Below are 16,874 nucleotides of genomic sequence, written 5' to 3'. Positions count from 1 at the left end.
AATACATTTAATAGTACATCTTTTTCACCTGGGTATGTATACTGAATCAAACTTGCCTATAATAATAATAATAATAATAATAATAAAAATGCATTAAAGTAGGCTATATTTGTATTGTAGTAGGTCTACTAAAAACACACTCAAGTACATTTTTAATACATTTAATAGTACGTCTTTTTCACCTGGGTATGTATACTGAATCAAACTTAAGTAGCCTATAATAATAATAATAGGATAATAATAATAATAATAATAATAGAATAATAATCTAATTCGGGCCTCACTGAACCATTGGGTTCCTCCAGATGCTGGCTTTAACATTAGAGATCTTCCAGGAACCACTTAAATGTTAAAAGATCTTCCAATAACCCTTTTATCGCATTTAAGTTCCTCTGTTTTCCCCTAAAGCACTTCGAGGTCTCATGGTAATGAAAAGGTGACTCCAGAACCTCTGAAGTAAATACAAAGTGCTTAAAGGATCCCATAAGTTCCAGCAAGAACCTCAAAGATTGTCAGTGCTCCTCCAGTAACCCTACTATAGGAAAAAGAGCTTTGAGGCACCAAAATTACATTTTGAAGTTCCTTGAGTATCCGACAGGATACTTGAGGCTCCTTTAGTTTTTACAGTGTACCTTCCCAGAAGAAAACTCAAGGCTATAATCAAGGCACTCATACTCGAACAGTAAATGTAAAAATATATAATATTTTTTTTTATAATGTGCAATTTTGTTGTTCCAAAAACCATAACAGGTGTATGTACCATTAAGAGGTCTATGCAAGCACTCTTTTCCCACCTCTTAGCGAAACCTGCTGTACATTGTGACAGGTTCACAAAACAATAAAACAGCTAAAATCAGACCAGACAGTTATCACTGACATGTGGCCAATTATGTGCTAATGCCATTTCAATAAGTGGTCTTGGGGAGTCGTCAGATCTGAAAGATAAAGGGAATAGTTCAACCTAAAATGAAAATGAAGTCATCCTTTAGTCACCCTGGTGTTGGTCTGCCCTTCTTACTTTTATGGACCACAAAAGAAGATTTTTTTATTAAAAAAAATTACCGCTTACGAATAGCTTTTTAAAAAAGGAACGGAAGCATCACAGTAAGATCCCACGTGACACATTGTAACGGATCCACTGGGGGCAAGTAGTAGGGCAGTATTTATTTAAACAAAACAAGATTAAACATAAAAAGGACATGGACATGGACACAGGAAACAAAACTTTACAAAACACATGGCAAACATGAGGGCTTAAATTCACAATGACCTGACAAGGGACACCTGTGAAGAATGAACAAATGACAACATCACACATCAGACAAGGGAACACATGGCAGGATCACATGACTTTGAACAGGGGATCACATGACAGACATTAAAACGTGACAATTTGACAAAAGACATGAAACGTGACTAAGACGAGACCAAATCGTGACACACATGCCATCTATTCTAAGTGTTCTGTGGGTATACAATATGAAATTTGATGTATTATTTAATGAAAATCCTGACCTGTGCACAGCTATGCGACAGTGTATGCAACATGAAAAAAAACCTTCTTCTTTTGTGGTCCATAAAGCCTTACAACAACACCAAAGTGAGTAAATGATTGTTTATTATTTAAATTATATAATAAATTAATGTTCATTTTAGGGTGAACTTTAAGCTATAGTACACTGAAGTTTTATTTGCATTAAAGCGGACATATAATGAGGAATCATATATCCCTTGATCAAGTAAAATTTTAGGTGCACAATTTTACCATGAATTTTCCCTCTAAGTTTCAGACTCCACCATAAAAATGCAGCTCCAGTGCACTGAAATAACTCAAGTCACCAGACAGGACAGTTCAAGTGGTTTCTAGTAGAAGGAAGTGTTGCATGACAAACATTCAAGCTTTTTGTACCACTCGAGTCACAGTGATGAAAAGTGGCTGTCAGTGTAGATTATGACCAGCTTTTAAAACTGACAGGATGCGTACAGATGCGGCAGCTCTGTCACTGACCCCTTATGAAAATATCCATGTGAAAAATTCACATTTTTCCCTCCTTTTTTGTAGATATGCCACAGAGAACTAAAAGAGCTTGGGACTGTGCTTCATTAATTTAACTGGCAAAGAGGTCTGTCACTCACAACAAAGGCCATAAACAAACAACTATTAAAGGTATACAATACCATTTAAAAAATTGGGTTGGGTTAGATTTTTTTTTAATTGTTTTTGAAAGAAGTCTCTTATGTTCAAGGCTGCATTTATTTGATAAAAAATTCAGCAAGAATATATTATGAAAATGTATTCCTGTGATGCAAAGCTGAATTTTCAGTCTCATTTCTAATATGCGGATTTGATGCTCAAGAAACATTTTATCATTATCAATGTTGAAAACAGTTGTGCTGCTTTATATTTTTGTGGAAAACATGATGCATCATTTTTCAGAAATCATTCATGCATAGAAAGTTCAAAAGAACAACATTTATTTGAAATAGAAATTTGTGTAATGTTATAATTCAGTCACTACTGATCATTTTAATGCATCCTTGGTGAATAAAAGTAGGGATATATCGATATGATTTTTTTTTCTCATACCGATAACCGATAATTATTTGTATTTGAAAGCCGATAACCGATATATTGGCCGATAAATCTAAATCCAAATTTTTATAGAATTTTTAAGAGCCTGATTAAAAAAAATATATATGTCACACCATTAGAATCCATAACCCAAGCACACAATTATAATGTTCTCATTATAATTGTATGTAGCTTAAATGATAGACTTGGACTGCACTTAACCATATTTTCCTTTTTGAAGTGATTTCAATCAAATTTCAAGCAATCCAAAACCATCATGGCGAACAGTGCGCTTCTGAAGTGTCTCAGCTGAAAGTAATAATCCATTATTTATCGGCTTTAGGATATCAGCCAAATTATCTTATCAGTCTGATAACGATAACATTAAAAAATGAACATATATTGGCCGATACTGATATGGTGGCCGGTATATCGTGCATCATTAAATAAAAGTATTCATTTATTTCTAAAAAAAATGACTGACCCTAAACTTTTAAACTATAGTGTACAGTGGCAAAAACAGTCAGGAAGAGGGTGAACAATGGAAATGTAAAACTTAATCTTTGTTTATAGGAGCAAGAAATATTATAAACTCAGGTTCTATGAAAAGTGTACTGTACATATCCCCTTTGAGGCCTGAGGGTGCCATTGTTTTTGAGCTGGGAATATGAGTGGAATTTTCCAGATGAAGCACACTAAGATTATCCATCCTCCCTATCAAAGCACTGCTTTCCAGTGGCCCATGCGGAGACAAATTGAATCCTGGCCGTCCTTCATTCACCGGCAGACTGACACACAGGGCGTCACTCCTGAATTCACCTTGATTAATCATGTTTCACTGGAGGGAATCAGACGTCAAGTGAATGATGATATTTGACTTTGCTGCAATGCTGTGAGGGGCAATTAATTGAGGGAAAATAATTTTTATTTCATTTTTTTTTCTGTTATCTTCAATTTGGCCATATTGTCAAAAGCCAGCTTCCCCGTCACCTCTATGCACAATCAGAATAGATCCAAGAATGACCCACATGTCTGGGCAAAGCATCTAACACTCATCACTGACACGCACTCACACATAACTTCAGCGCTCCAAAAGATTTATTGGAGAAACCAACTGCTGAGTTTGGAAATGGCAAAATTTTCAGACATTTTCCACTCTCCTGAGCTGATGTGTGATATTTCTTTAATCTTAGACCACCCACAAACCCATAAATATCTAATAATAATAATAATAATATCTAATATCTGCTGTTCTGGTGAACTTGATTTCACCAAGTAAAACATGTTCCTTGATCAACATCTTTGTTGATCGTAACAACATTCCAATCAACCAATCAGATTCAAGGGGCAAGTTTACAGTTTTTACAGTTGTCAAGTTTAGGCTTACAACCAGGGTTAGGTGCTTCTACATCAGTTTTATTCAGCTGTCATTTCCCTCTGATTTTAGAGAGAGTTTAAGTTTATGGATAGGGTTAGGTTCAAGGGGTAGGGATATGGTTAGGACAACATTTTCAGACAGGAATATTGTTCCAGGGTCAACAAAATATATTGATCCAGGAACATGTATTACTTGACAAAATTACCATGTCCCCCCTCTTCGATATCTACATGTTAAAGGGTTAGTTCACCCAAAAATGAAAATTCTGTCAGTAATTACTCACCCTCATGTTGTTCCAACCATGTAAGTCTTTCGTTCATCTTCGGAACACAAATTAAGATATTTTTGATGAAATCTGACAGAATTCTGACTCTTCCATAGGCTTCCAGTGTGACCGAAACTCACCGGCCCAGAATAGTTATTAAAAACATCGTTAAAATAGTCCAAGTGACTCCAGTGGCTCAATCTTAAGTATATCAAGCGACGAGAATACTTTTTGTGCGCAAAAACAAACAAAAATACCGACTTTATTCCACTATTCAATTCCTTCTCTCTGGGCCTCGTAGTGTTTTTGCGCAGCGTGTCTGTGTTGAACGTCACCACGTAGGCTCACAATTGGCCGAAAAAGGTCATGTGAGTGATGCGTGATGACGTGCAACACAGACGCGCTACGCAAAAACACTACGAGGCCCAGAGAGAAGGAATTGAATAGTGGAATAAAGTCGGTATTTTTGTTTGTTTTTGCGCACAAAAAGTATTCTCGTCGCTTGATATACTTAAGATTGAGCCACTGGAGTCACTTGGACTATTTTAACGATGTTTTTAATAACTATTCTGGGCCGGTGAGTTTCGGTCACACTGGAAGCCTATGGAAGAGTCAGAATTCTGTCAGATTTCATCAAAAATATCTTAATTTGTGTTCCGAAGATGAACGAAAGACTTACATGGTTGGAACAACATGAGGGTGAGTAATTACTGACAGAATTTTCATTTTTGGGTGAACTAACCCTTTAAGGGAATGTAATTAAAGACATTGAAAGACTTTTAAATAAACATTTACTTTTTTGCACATTTCTTTATTAGATTTGTAAAAATATTATTTAATTTTACAGACCCCAAGTTTTTTTAATGGTAATGTTTATATATATATACACACTGAAGACTGGATTAATTCAGCTTTCAAAATACTTTGCCAAAACAGAAATAAAATTACATATTAAAATGTTTAAATATATCAAAAACTCTAATTGTATTACAATATATTAAAAACAGTGAATAGTGATGTACTGTAGATCATGCATTGGTGTTCACTGTACATTTTGATTTATGCTGTGAAATATCCATAAAAAATATTAGATATGTTCACACAAACCTAACATTTGGCTTCACAAATCTTCACAAATGTTCGAGAAGGAAAATAATAAAGATTTGCAAAGCGTAGCGTCAGTTCTGGCAGGTCAGGTTAGTCAAGCTCGCGTCAGCTGACTCTCAGCTGATCCACGTCTACTTATAGGAATACGACGCCCAGTGGCGTAACTTTGTTTTAAAAAGTGGGTGGGACAGGTGGGGGGGGATAACTCAATGCTAAATCATAAAACAGATGTATGTACAGTAACATTACGATGTCCAGCAATCGATTTAAATAGTAGGCCTACAGGGATTGGGTTTAATTAGTCGTTTAATGAGGCCTATTATATGTTGATCCGACTATTTTAAGAGTGTATTTAAATGGTCCAGGGGCAGAACTTTCGCCCAGCGCGGGAGAGGTTTTCGGTTCTTGGTTCCAATCCGCACTCATGTAGGTTTTTTTTTTTTTTTTTTTTTTTTTTTTTCTCTCGATTATGTTTTTCAGTGGTTGTATATCAGGCATGGACACGTTTGTGTGCATTTTGTTTTGTAATTTAACCGGAACGAATAGAAAGTCTCTCTCCACAATGGATTGAAGCGCGCGTCCGAGTGAAGACTGTGCGCGAGCCACAAACAGACACAGTATCCGACCGCGCGCCACTGATCGCAGCGGCAACGAGCACTTTGATCACTTGATTTCAAAAACAACACATTTCAGCGCTAGATCGCCTCTTATTTGACAAACGAACGAAATTAATGCTCTGGTAGTTAATTGGAGATGTTTTGTTTATTTGTATTGGTACATTCGTGCCGCGAGATGTTTCAAAAGTGGTGGGGACATGTCCCACCCGTCCCACCCGCAAATTACGCCTATGACGACGCCTATCACTGTATACATATATAAGCTCGTTCAGTATTATCAGCAGCTATCGCGTTTTCAGGAGCGAATTACCCTCCTCCATCCCCAGCTCCTCCTCTCGTCAGTCAGGATTTGGCATTCTGATTCCCCTCGAATCAATTCTCGAATTATGTTGTACTTTAAAATCTTGAATTAATGATATCTGCAATACATTCATGTTGGTTCTATTCTGTTTCCCCTAAGGGGGGGGTTATTGCTGCTCTCCCTGCTCTTAGCTCTGCATGGATGCGCAGGGAGTTCTTGCCCCGAACAGAACCATACCGCCAATCCTAACTGTATGCTAATTGTCAATCGTATTTGACGATAGTGGTCCTGACAGAAATGAGAGTGAGTAAATGATCACATATATGAAAACATAATTATTATCAGTACAGAATCATACTAAATACATTTTAATGCAGCCTTGCCAAAAAGTGAAATAAAGACATTAAAGTGCATGGAGGAAGGAGTTGAAAGAGGGTCCAGCTAAGCCAAAATAAAGCCGATTAAGATGCCTGGATTAAATTGCTCATAACTGTTCCACAAAGCAATAAACGGGCATTAAGCTGCGTACAAAACTATGAGGCTCATTATCAGGAGAATTTCGGAACGAAGACTGAATGTTAACTCAATTTTAACAGCTCCTGCCAAGTCAAGCCATGTGAGTTCCTCTGACCTGATTACCACCACATGATTAAACAGCCAATTACATCGTGCCACAAGGCCCGGAATAGCCATTCTGGGAGCAGAAATCATCAGATCTGCTCCTCTGTTATTCTGAGAGGGTACTTCACGTCGGAGAAATACTGGATCAGTGAGTTCTAAGCCTTAAGCAACATTTCGATATTTCTATATAAGAAATGGTTGCGTTCCAAAGCTCGCAAATAGAACGTCTTGTTTGTGATTCAATTTTGGAGCTTATCTGATTTGATCTTATCTGATTCATTTATTCTAAATTGTAATTTAGAATAATTTCTTATGAAGATCCAAATTGAAAACTTGGATTCAAAAGGATTCGGCATCTAAATCTTCGCCTCGGAGGGATGAATGGCACATTTCATTTAACATTTCTCATGATTTCAGCTGTTCGGCGAGCAGTAATGGTGCCACAGGAAATGGGAACAAAGTTGCGCTGTTAGACCCAGGAAGTCCACGAAGCCATGTGAATAGCTTGGCTGCACCAGAACAATAACATCATCCCACCCCCTCCTCAATGAGCCATGCACATTCCATGTATTATCTCCCCGGTTGCTAAGAAAAGGAGACACTTTCTTCGAGGATTACGTTGCGTCTTAACAACTCTGACAACGTGAAAAACTAGTATGACTAGCAGAATCTGTGGGGTTCAAAGAGGCTGTTTAATTCAAAAAAACATTCTGCACCAAGGATTCTGATTATTTATCAGAATCTTTATTTATTATTATCTGATTATTTAAGTAACCTACCATGTGGACGCTGTAGACTAGCAGAAAGCATTGCTGTGTGTGTGATCTTCGTTTCAGGAGAACTAATGCTGAGCACACACTAGAACACGATTTTCAAAAGTCTTGACTTGTCTCGTTTTTGGTTTGTTTACATGTATTTGGTCCGTGTTGCATTCATATTTCATCGAACCGCACCAGAGTTTGTTTTTTCAGCGGTCTTGGTCAGCTTGTTTGGTGTGCACAAGTGTTCGACTGGGAGCATTCACACTTATTGTAATGAATCGCACTAACAGAGCAATCGCACCAGGGTTTGTTTTAATCGAACCAAACATGGCAAGTATGAACACACCCTAAAACAAGAATTTTTAAAGAAAAATGTTTTCGATATAAGAGAAGCTACGTCATTCGTTGGGTCAGAGGTCACCCTTTCACTGGTTTTTGGCTGAAATACGAAAGTCATATACACCTAGGGTGGTTTAAGGGGAGAGTAAATTATGGCATAATTAACACTGAAAACAAATTAACAGAAGCTATTATTTTAGTATTACTGAGATTAAAAATGTAGCACGGCTGCTGCATTTGACTTAACATTTTACCAAGATGCCCAACCCCTCCAGATGTCACAGAACAAGCTGGGACTGCTGGGTAGATCAATTTCAGAGAAATATAATCCATTGAAAAACATTATCAATTCCCCCCTTAAACAAAGTCCATCCATTTGCAAACATTATTAGCTGTAATGCAAGAAAGAAATCTTAAGCAAATCTTACTTTGCTTGCCATGTGAACCAAATGGGTTTTTCTACAGACTAAATGTAATTAGATTTAGCTTAGCTGTCCTCACTGTCCATGTGTCAGAGAAAATAACTGATCCCCCCCCCCCCCCAAAAAAAAACACATTTTGATTGAGATCACTGTGGACTGGCACAATATTAATCACTGAAACAAAGGATCTGGTTTTCAGCTGAACATTACGCACACACATTTTGAGGTGAGGACGGAAAACAGCTCTACCGAAGGTAATGGAGGACAAACTCCTTTTTAATGCTGCTCCTAACATGCCATGGGGAATTAATAGACGTTGCATATTTTATATCTTATTATGTCACATTGTTTCTGCAGCCCCGTTGCAGACTGTGAAAATCAGTATCATGGCAGGTTTTACCCTTGATACAAGTTCACACAAAATAAAGGGTGTTATTTTTTGCCATGGAATTATAAATGTAAGAAACATTATGCTGCTCTCACCATGTAACAGTTACTAGGCGCTCTAGACCTCCAAAAAGCATAAAGGATTCACATTTTTGAGTGAACTGTTCCTTTATGTGGTTATTGAATCTAAATGGAAGACAATCAACCAGGGTAAAACAACCTTGAGGGTTATTAATGCAATCTGAATCTTTCCTCCATTAATGGGCCAATTAAGCTTCATATCGCACTGCTGGTTAATAGGGCATTGCTAGGTTGTTGCTAACGTGTTCGAGGTGGTTAATAAGGCGTTGCTAGGTGGTTGCTAGGGTGTTCGGAGTGCTATGTGGTTTCATACTGCCAAAAAGAGCCTCTTAGCCTCTATATAATGGTCTATATCTATACTGACAGATAGATAGATAGATAGATAGATAGATAGATAGATAGATAGATAGATAGATAGATAGATAGATAGATAGATAGATAGATAGATAGATAGATAGATAGATAGATAGATAGATAGATAGATAGATAGATAGATAGATAGATAGATAGATAGTGAACATAAAGTGTGATTTGATCAAAATAACTCTTATCTATCTAAATAAGCCATTTTATTTGAAGCAACACTCTAATCTGTATCACAAATAGTATCGGATAAGTTTCACAGTACATTTTAGTGCATACGTTTTGGGGTATGAGCAATAACAGTAGTGATGTGGCACTAAATATGTTCATTTCTATACAGTGGAATGATGCATCCTACTGGTTAAAAGATTCCTCAGTCAGAACAGCCTCACTTTCACCCTACGAGCAGATTCTACTTTTGGCAGGTTCACAATGGGCACAGAAGCACCCAGTGTGCAACCTGATCTGCCCCTGCACAGATTCCACCTCCTGGGATATTGTTCTGGGAAATAAAGGCAAGTGGTGGGGATAAAAAGGACCAGCAGATGGCAAAGAGAGAGAAAGAGTGGGCCGCCTGACTCATCTGACCTAGGACTACCAGCTGTCATCCTCTCTGCATAACCACACACACAACTGGAGCCAATGAACCCTCCCGTCCGGATACCCTCACACACACAGACACGCAAATTACCAAACATAACGACACGAACAAGTCAGAGGAACACTTTGACACATTTGTAAAGTGGAACGTCCAAATTACGATCGGAAATTAACCAGGGCTTGAGGCAGAAATGCCACCAAAAGTGCCTCAATATTTCAGTGGGGGAAACGTATTGTCACTGTTTGGACTTAAATAGGCAAATACCTAGAGTCTATGATTGGATCATTATTGCTGTGATTATTATGTTTCTTGCCATGTTATATGTGTAGCTTTTCATTTCTTAAAAAACCCACATTATGCTCATATTCCAGTATGACAGTGTCAAGATTCATCAGGCTCAAATTGTGAAAGAATGGTTGGGAGGGAGCATGAAAAATCATTTTCACACATGAATTGGCACCTCTGAGTCCAGACCTTAAATTCATTGAAAATGTATGCACCTCTTGATGGAAATAACATCACATCATTTATCTCCATCAAGAGGTGCATACATTTTTGGTCAAGATCTTGTATTGACAATGTAAGAGTCTAGCACTCTATAAAGTCTACTGAAAAACATCCCAAATACTTTCAATTTCATCCTGGAATATGGCCATGATGTGTCTTCCTGCATGGCTGTTTAAGAAATGAAAAGCTGCAAACTCCATCAATTAGGGTTAGAAGAACTGTTGCCAAACATAACATGCTAGAAACACAATAATCACAGAAATAATGAGCCAATCATAGACTCGTAAGCATTTGCCTATTTAAATCCAAACAGTGACTTTTTAAAAAATGTGTATATATATATATATATATGAAGAGTTCAGATGCAAAAGCCTCTAAGTGCCATCTGAAATTTTCTTCTAGAATGATCATTTTTATCAAGCTCGTATGTTTAAGTTCAGTAATTTCACTTAAATGACAATGAAAATTACCTATTAATTGTCATTTAAGTGAAATTACTGAACTTAAATATACGAGCTTGATAAAAATGATCATTCTAGAAGAAAATTTCAGATGGCACTTAGAGGCTTTTGCATCTGAACTCTTCATATAAATATATATATGATTCTTTTATAGAATCAATAAGTATTGGATTCAGTGAGACTGCAAACACCATAGTGGCCTGTAATAAATATTCATATTCACACAGTCTTAAAGGTATAGCGGAGGATCTTTCCGAATTTTAGATAAGACCCGCCCTCTCCACTTTTTGAAAAGTTTGATTGATTCACCAGAATGATTGACAATTAGGAGGACCAATAGTATAGGCTATCCACCCGGAAGTAAAAAATCCTCCGCTATACCTTTAAATGCAAATTTTGTGCTAGCATGATGGGTTTTGATGGAAAATAATAAAACACTATAAAAAGTAATCAATTGGAAGAGGAAAGTTCATTTCTGACATTGCCTCCCACCTAAACTAGGCAACATCAGAACTGGATCAAGATTAGATTTTAGATTTCAACCTAGATAGTTGCTCAGATCAGTTTTATTTGGCCAAATTGTTCTTTTGTTCTGTTTAATTACACAACAGGTTTTCTGTGGCCACAATTGAGCAAGCGTTGTAGAGAGAATTCCTCTGGTGTCTGCGAGCACTTGTGATTGATGGACACATCACAAGACAAAAGAGGCAAAGTGTGCATTTCTCCTCGAGACCTTTCCGTCACCGTGATGAAGTGAATCCTGACTTTTACAAAAAAGACAATCTGTACTGCTCACTGCAAGCATGCAGACAGAAGAACAGCATTGGAAATACGTTTTGTAGAAATCAATAAGCAATTACAGTATTTGCCATTAGAACATGAATATTTCATAAATCACTGTCCAACTGAACAGTAAAGATCATGACAAAAGAAACCTGCCCTGCTCATGAACGTAAAAACAGGACTTGCTTCACCTATGATGACAGACTAAAATAAAGATATAAAACAGGTTTATTATTTGTATCAGCTATCAAACAATATTACATATGGATGCTCTATTATAAACTCTAATGTTGTGGCCAATAACAGATGGGTTTAGTATACTCTGATGTTAACATGGATTAGCAAACCAGGTGCCAATGCAATATGCAAAATAAACATCTCAATAAATGTGCTTAGCATGGCAAAGTTCAATTAATTTCTGATGGCATGTAAGGGCAAGCCAAAACATATCCTGATCCAATATCTCCAGTAGTTTCTCTTACCTGTCCAACACTTTCTTCATCCTCTGAAACACCGATGGTGATGCGGTGACGGTCTCTGATGGAATGGTCTCGATAGTGGTGACAACATGGTTCTGGTGCTCGGGCATCATCTCTAAAGCTGAAAACTAAAGCGCTCAATCAGTAAACAGTGATCATTCCTGAGGCTCTGGTTATTCCGACCAGCTCCAGCTCTCCATATTGCAGGTGAGAATAAACAGGTGTATGTATCTCCAGTAAGTGGAGGAGGAGGAGGGATGCTGGAGGCTCCTATAGGTCGCTGGATGTTACAGATTCATGCAAGATGAAGCACCTGTTTCTCTGTTTGATTTCTGAGCAGATGTTTCCCGGTGGTTCGGTGCGCATCTTCTGAACGCCAGAGCAGGACTGCCGTGATCATTGGGAGGCGGTGCGTTTTTGAGTGAAATAGACAGTTTGGCCGCTAGAGGCCGCTGCTTCCAACGGAACGCTTCAACCAATGGGAATGATTTTTTTTTAAATTTTTTTTTAATGACTATCATCATTTAATGATTAATAAATCATTAATAAAATAAATAAATATAAGCAGATTTAATAAATGCTCTAATAAATAAACATAACAAGTAGATTTAATAAATGTAATTCAAGATGACTATTCAAAATGTTTTATAAGGTTTGCACTGTGTGTGTCCAGGTAAACCCTACATTATGGGGACAAAATGTCCCCACATAGATGGCAATATCCGAAATCCTTGTCCTTGTGGGGACATTTTTTGGTCTGGAAAACGGCTTATAAATCATATAGTGATGTTTTTTTGAAAATGTAAAAATGCAGAAAGTTTTCTGTGATGGATAGGTTTATAGGGTTAGTGTAAGGGGATAGAATATACAGTTTGTACAGTATAAAAATCATTATGTCTATGGAAAGTCCCCATAAAACACGAAAACATAACATGAGTTTGTGTGTGTGTGTGTGTGTGAGAGAGAGAGAGAGAGAGAGAGAGAGAGAGAGAGAGAGAGAGAGAGAGAGAGAGAGAGAGAGAGAGAGAGAGAGAGAGAGAGAGAGAGAGAGATTAAAGGTACTTTTAATATTTGTAATATATGTCACTTTAAACTGCATTTTAAAATTCAATTGAAACATTTTTTTCTCATTTATTTCTGTATTTTCTTTAGATATAGGGAAAGAAACAATTAAGTATCCACTGTTATTGATTCTTAAAAAAAATCCTATAAAGTAAAGGAACAAAGGGGAAAAGGCAACTAAATGAATTCTGTAGCTCTCTCTTCAGAGAATGTAATCTTGCCATAAGGAAACACTGAAAGTTAATTCCCTGTTCACCAACATGTCAAAACAGAAGCCCGCGGTCAGTTAGCCAGTCCTGAGGGGGATACACATCTAAGCTGAGAGGCTTGTTAGTGTTGCCAAAACGCCAACAGTTATGGATGCTTTTGTTCAAAATCAATAAATGGATTGCCTTTACTTGCAACACATCTTTGTGTTTAATGGTTATAGAACTGGAGATCTGTTTTGAAGCTCTGGCTTTTTTGCTATGGCACTCAAAATGCTTTGAATTTGAAATCAACATCCACTAATGATAGATTACTCTGTTCAATATCAGTCGGTTTAGGTTGAGAAAGTACTGTTTTCATACAGGCTTTGACCACCCATCACCCCTCCTTTGTCATGGAAACCAGTGGCCAGCACGCTGGACAGGATTCACTCTCATAAAAGACCTTATTTAGAGAGGCGCCATGACAGGTATGAAAGTGAGGCTGTGAGGGAGAGACTTGCCGTGTTTCCAATGGCATCCGCTGTAAAAAGCTGTATAAAGCTCTGAGATTACTAACAATTTTCCACAGCTTATATTGTCGGGAGTTTTTTTTTTTTTGTCAACTGAAATTTCTTGGAAAGATATTTTTCCAGTGTTTCATGAGCAGAACAATCCAAAAACACATTAAATAACAGTACAGCCCATTGTCTGTCCCTCACAGCCTCGCTATCATTCCCATTAAAAATCAAAGATGGCGGTGCTGTGATCAAGGTCTATGCTTGTGTGAGAAACCGCAGTGTAGAGTGTGCCTGAACCACAGAGAGAGGTCACTGAGAGACTATAAAGGTGCAATCATTACTGGGCATTCACAGCCTTTACACCATTCATATCCATCCATCCATCCATCTATCAACCTGTCTGTCTATCAGTTGATCATAGACCACAATGCAATGTGCACAAATTGACCTTCCATTTTTATTTTGACAATTGGAATTAAAAATATACCATTATTTTATTTTCAAGATGATAACTGGACACATGAAGCTTGATGAAGTCATATGTCAACAATATAGGACACCTTCATGTCTATCTTGGAAGTGCCAACTCTTTTTGTTTTAAGTATATACTGCAGTGTTTATTTAGATAAACATTTTAAGCATGCTATTTTGTCACATGACCTCATTGGGTTGCTTTGGAGTGGCATCCTGTTATCATTTTAGGCATAAGAACATACTTATTTTGCATTTTTAATGCATTTTTTGTTGTTGTTTTGTTTTGTTTTTTGTGTGTTTGAGAGAGAGAGAGAGAGAGAGAGAGAGAGAGAGAGAGATGTCATAAAGATGTCACTTTAATAATATGATGTTAAAAATCCCAGCATTAAATTCTTTTGGTTCATTCATCATCACAATGGAAATGAAATGTCAGCTTGAGTGCATACTGCATACGTCTAAAAGTTGTCAAACAGAAATGTGTGCAGTGTGCTGCACATAGTATATACTGCAGAAATAGTAGTATGTTAGTAGGCTATGCTGTTCCAAACACAGCCAATATCTTAAAATCAATTTCTTGACTGAAAGACTGGGTTCCAAATCTATTTAAACGTTCATGCAGCCTGCAGGATCCTGATCTATAACCTTTTTACCTTTACCTTTTGCTGAGGGCCCAATCCTGGTCTGGAACATGACTGCTTTGTCGAGCAGCAGAAGACAAACACCCTATAACAAGACAACGACCTGACAATGTCTGTGCTATAAATAGGCACAAATTCAAATCAATAAAAACGAGGGAACAGCAGAGCTCATAAAGCAGGTCCTTGAGTGGATTTATGAGTCCGCTAATGCATCCTGACTGTTGTGTGTTCCCTAAAACAACCTAATGATAATTTAGACTTTGGCTAATCCACTACAAGACGTTATTTTTGGAGACAGGTCTAAATTATTCTTTCTAAGCACTTCAGTTCAATGTGCTCTGGTGATCAATCGATTTGTTTCTATTCAAGGTGTTGCGTGCTGCTGCAATATTTCTGTTGCTAGCCACGGGGGAAGGAACACCATAGAGCTCGGTCGATGAGTTTCTCTGACTGACTGAAGGTCCACGCGGGCTTTTGCTTTATTGGAAACACGTACAATAAAAACAACAAAGGATTTTTAACCAAAAGCTCCAACACACCATGAAGGTCATTCTGATAGACACAGAAAATATCATAATCCATCAATTAAAGGCTTGTATGGTCAGTGTATGTTGATTTGCTTTGTTTAGTTTTTCTTCTCCTTCAATTTCAGTAAGTGGGACCATGGGACCACAAGGATACAAGACTTAAGATCCATGGATACTGTATTCCTCAACGAAGCCCTCAAATGGTTCGTATTCCTCAACGAAGCCCTCAAATGGACACTGTGTAGAGTCATTGTTTTAAACTAATCTATCAGCTAGCCTATCTATCATTCATTACATGTATGTATTTATGTGTTTTATGTTTTTATTTATTATTCGGTATTTTATTCTTACAATTAATAAATATGCTTACATTTATTTATTACCGTATTTTCTTTTTTACACTGAATAACATTTACTTATTGCAGTATTTATATTTTCATGTTGTAATGAATCTATCTATCTATCTATCTATCTATCTATCTATCTATCTATCTATCTATCTATCTATCTATCTATCTATCTATCTATCTATCTATCTATCTATCTATCTATCTATCTATCTATCTATCTATCTGTAAATGATTTCTGTTGTTTTCACAATAATATTACTGTATCCTCAACAATTCCCTACTGTAGAATCGGAATATAGTACGTTACTGTAGATTTTGTCATCTTTCACATCATTATTACTCTTAACATTTTCTTACTGTATAAGCTGTTTACAGCATGTTACTGTATCTTTTAAATGCATTCTGGAAAAGTTAGCCAAGTGTAAATCTAAATACAGTACTGACTGCAAAAAAACAACCACACACCTCCTCATACAACGGCTCTGTGACTGACGGTCAGAGGCATCATGAAGATGAAAGCCCACAAGAGTAGACTGTGGTAGGTTAACTACATTGTTTTTTACTTTTTAAATCACTTTATATGTTTTATGCTGACGTTATTTGCAATATATAAAGCTACGTTTTAGTTAATACGTTTTTGTTAAGAATATCTGAGCAAGCGATATAAATATAAATAATATAAATAATAATAGATATAAATAATATGACTATACTATTTATTACTAATTTATAAGCGTTTAATTAATTTTCTGGCCTTTTCCTCCCGCAGAGTCTTAAGACTAAAGTCCTCCTAGGACTGGAGTAGACGTTTAATTGGTAGGTATACTTCAAAACACATGTAATAGCTTTATTTGTTTCATACAAATGTTATTTGCAAGGTATAAATACGTTTGAGTTACTGTAATATATATCTGTAAGAACATCTATCTATCTATCATCCTTTTCAGCACTATCTATCTATCTATCTATCTATCTATCTATCTATCTATCTATCTATCTATCTATCTATCTATCTATCTATCTATCTATCTATCTATCTATCTGTCTATCTATCTATCTGTCTGTCTGTCTG

At 36.8% G+C, this 16,874-nt stretch overlaps 1 protein-coding gene across 2 annotated transcripts in view; it reads right to left on the bottom strand.

The window, feature by feature from the left end:
* The window catches only part of slc35f1 (solute carrier family 35 member F1), a 98,764-nt gene extending 86,330 nt beyond the window's left edge, over nucleotides 1-12,434 (bottom strand). Inside the window, exon 1 of one of the 2 annotated variants that reach the window (XM_081378087.1) lies at nucleotides 12,049-12,434. In XM_081378087.1, coding sequence (XP_081234213.1) covers nucleotides 12,049-12,158 — 110 coding nt within the window. In that variant the 5' untranslated portion in view covers nucleotides 12,159-12,434. Of the gene's footprint in view, nucleotides 1-4,233; nucleotides 4,539-12,048 lie in introns of those variants that run through there. The other variant, XM_081378086.1, reaches the window with a different exon arrangement.
* Nucleotides 12,435-16,874: the final 4,440 nt, after the last annotated feature.

This window comes from Scardinius erythrophthalmus (assembly GCF_964197995.2).
Source record: "Scardinius erythrophthalmus genome assembly, chromosome: 11".
Taxonomy (NCBI): Eukaryota; Metazoa; Chordata; class Actinopteri; order Cypriniformes; family Leuciscidae; genus Scardinius; species Scardinius erythrophthalmus.
The sequence above is the reverse complement of the archived record's forward strand: the minus strand, read 5'-3'. Positions and strand labels throughout refer to the sequence as shown.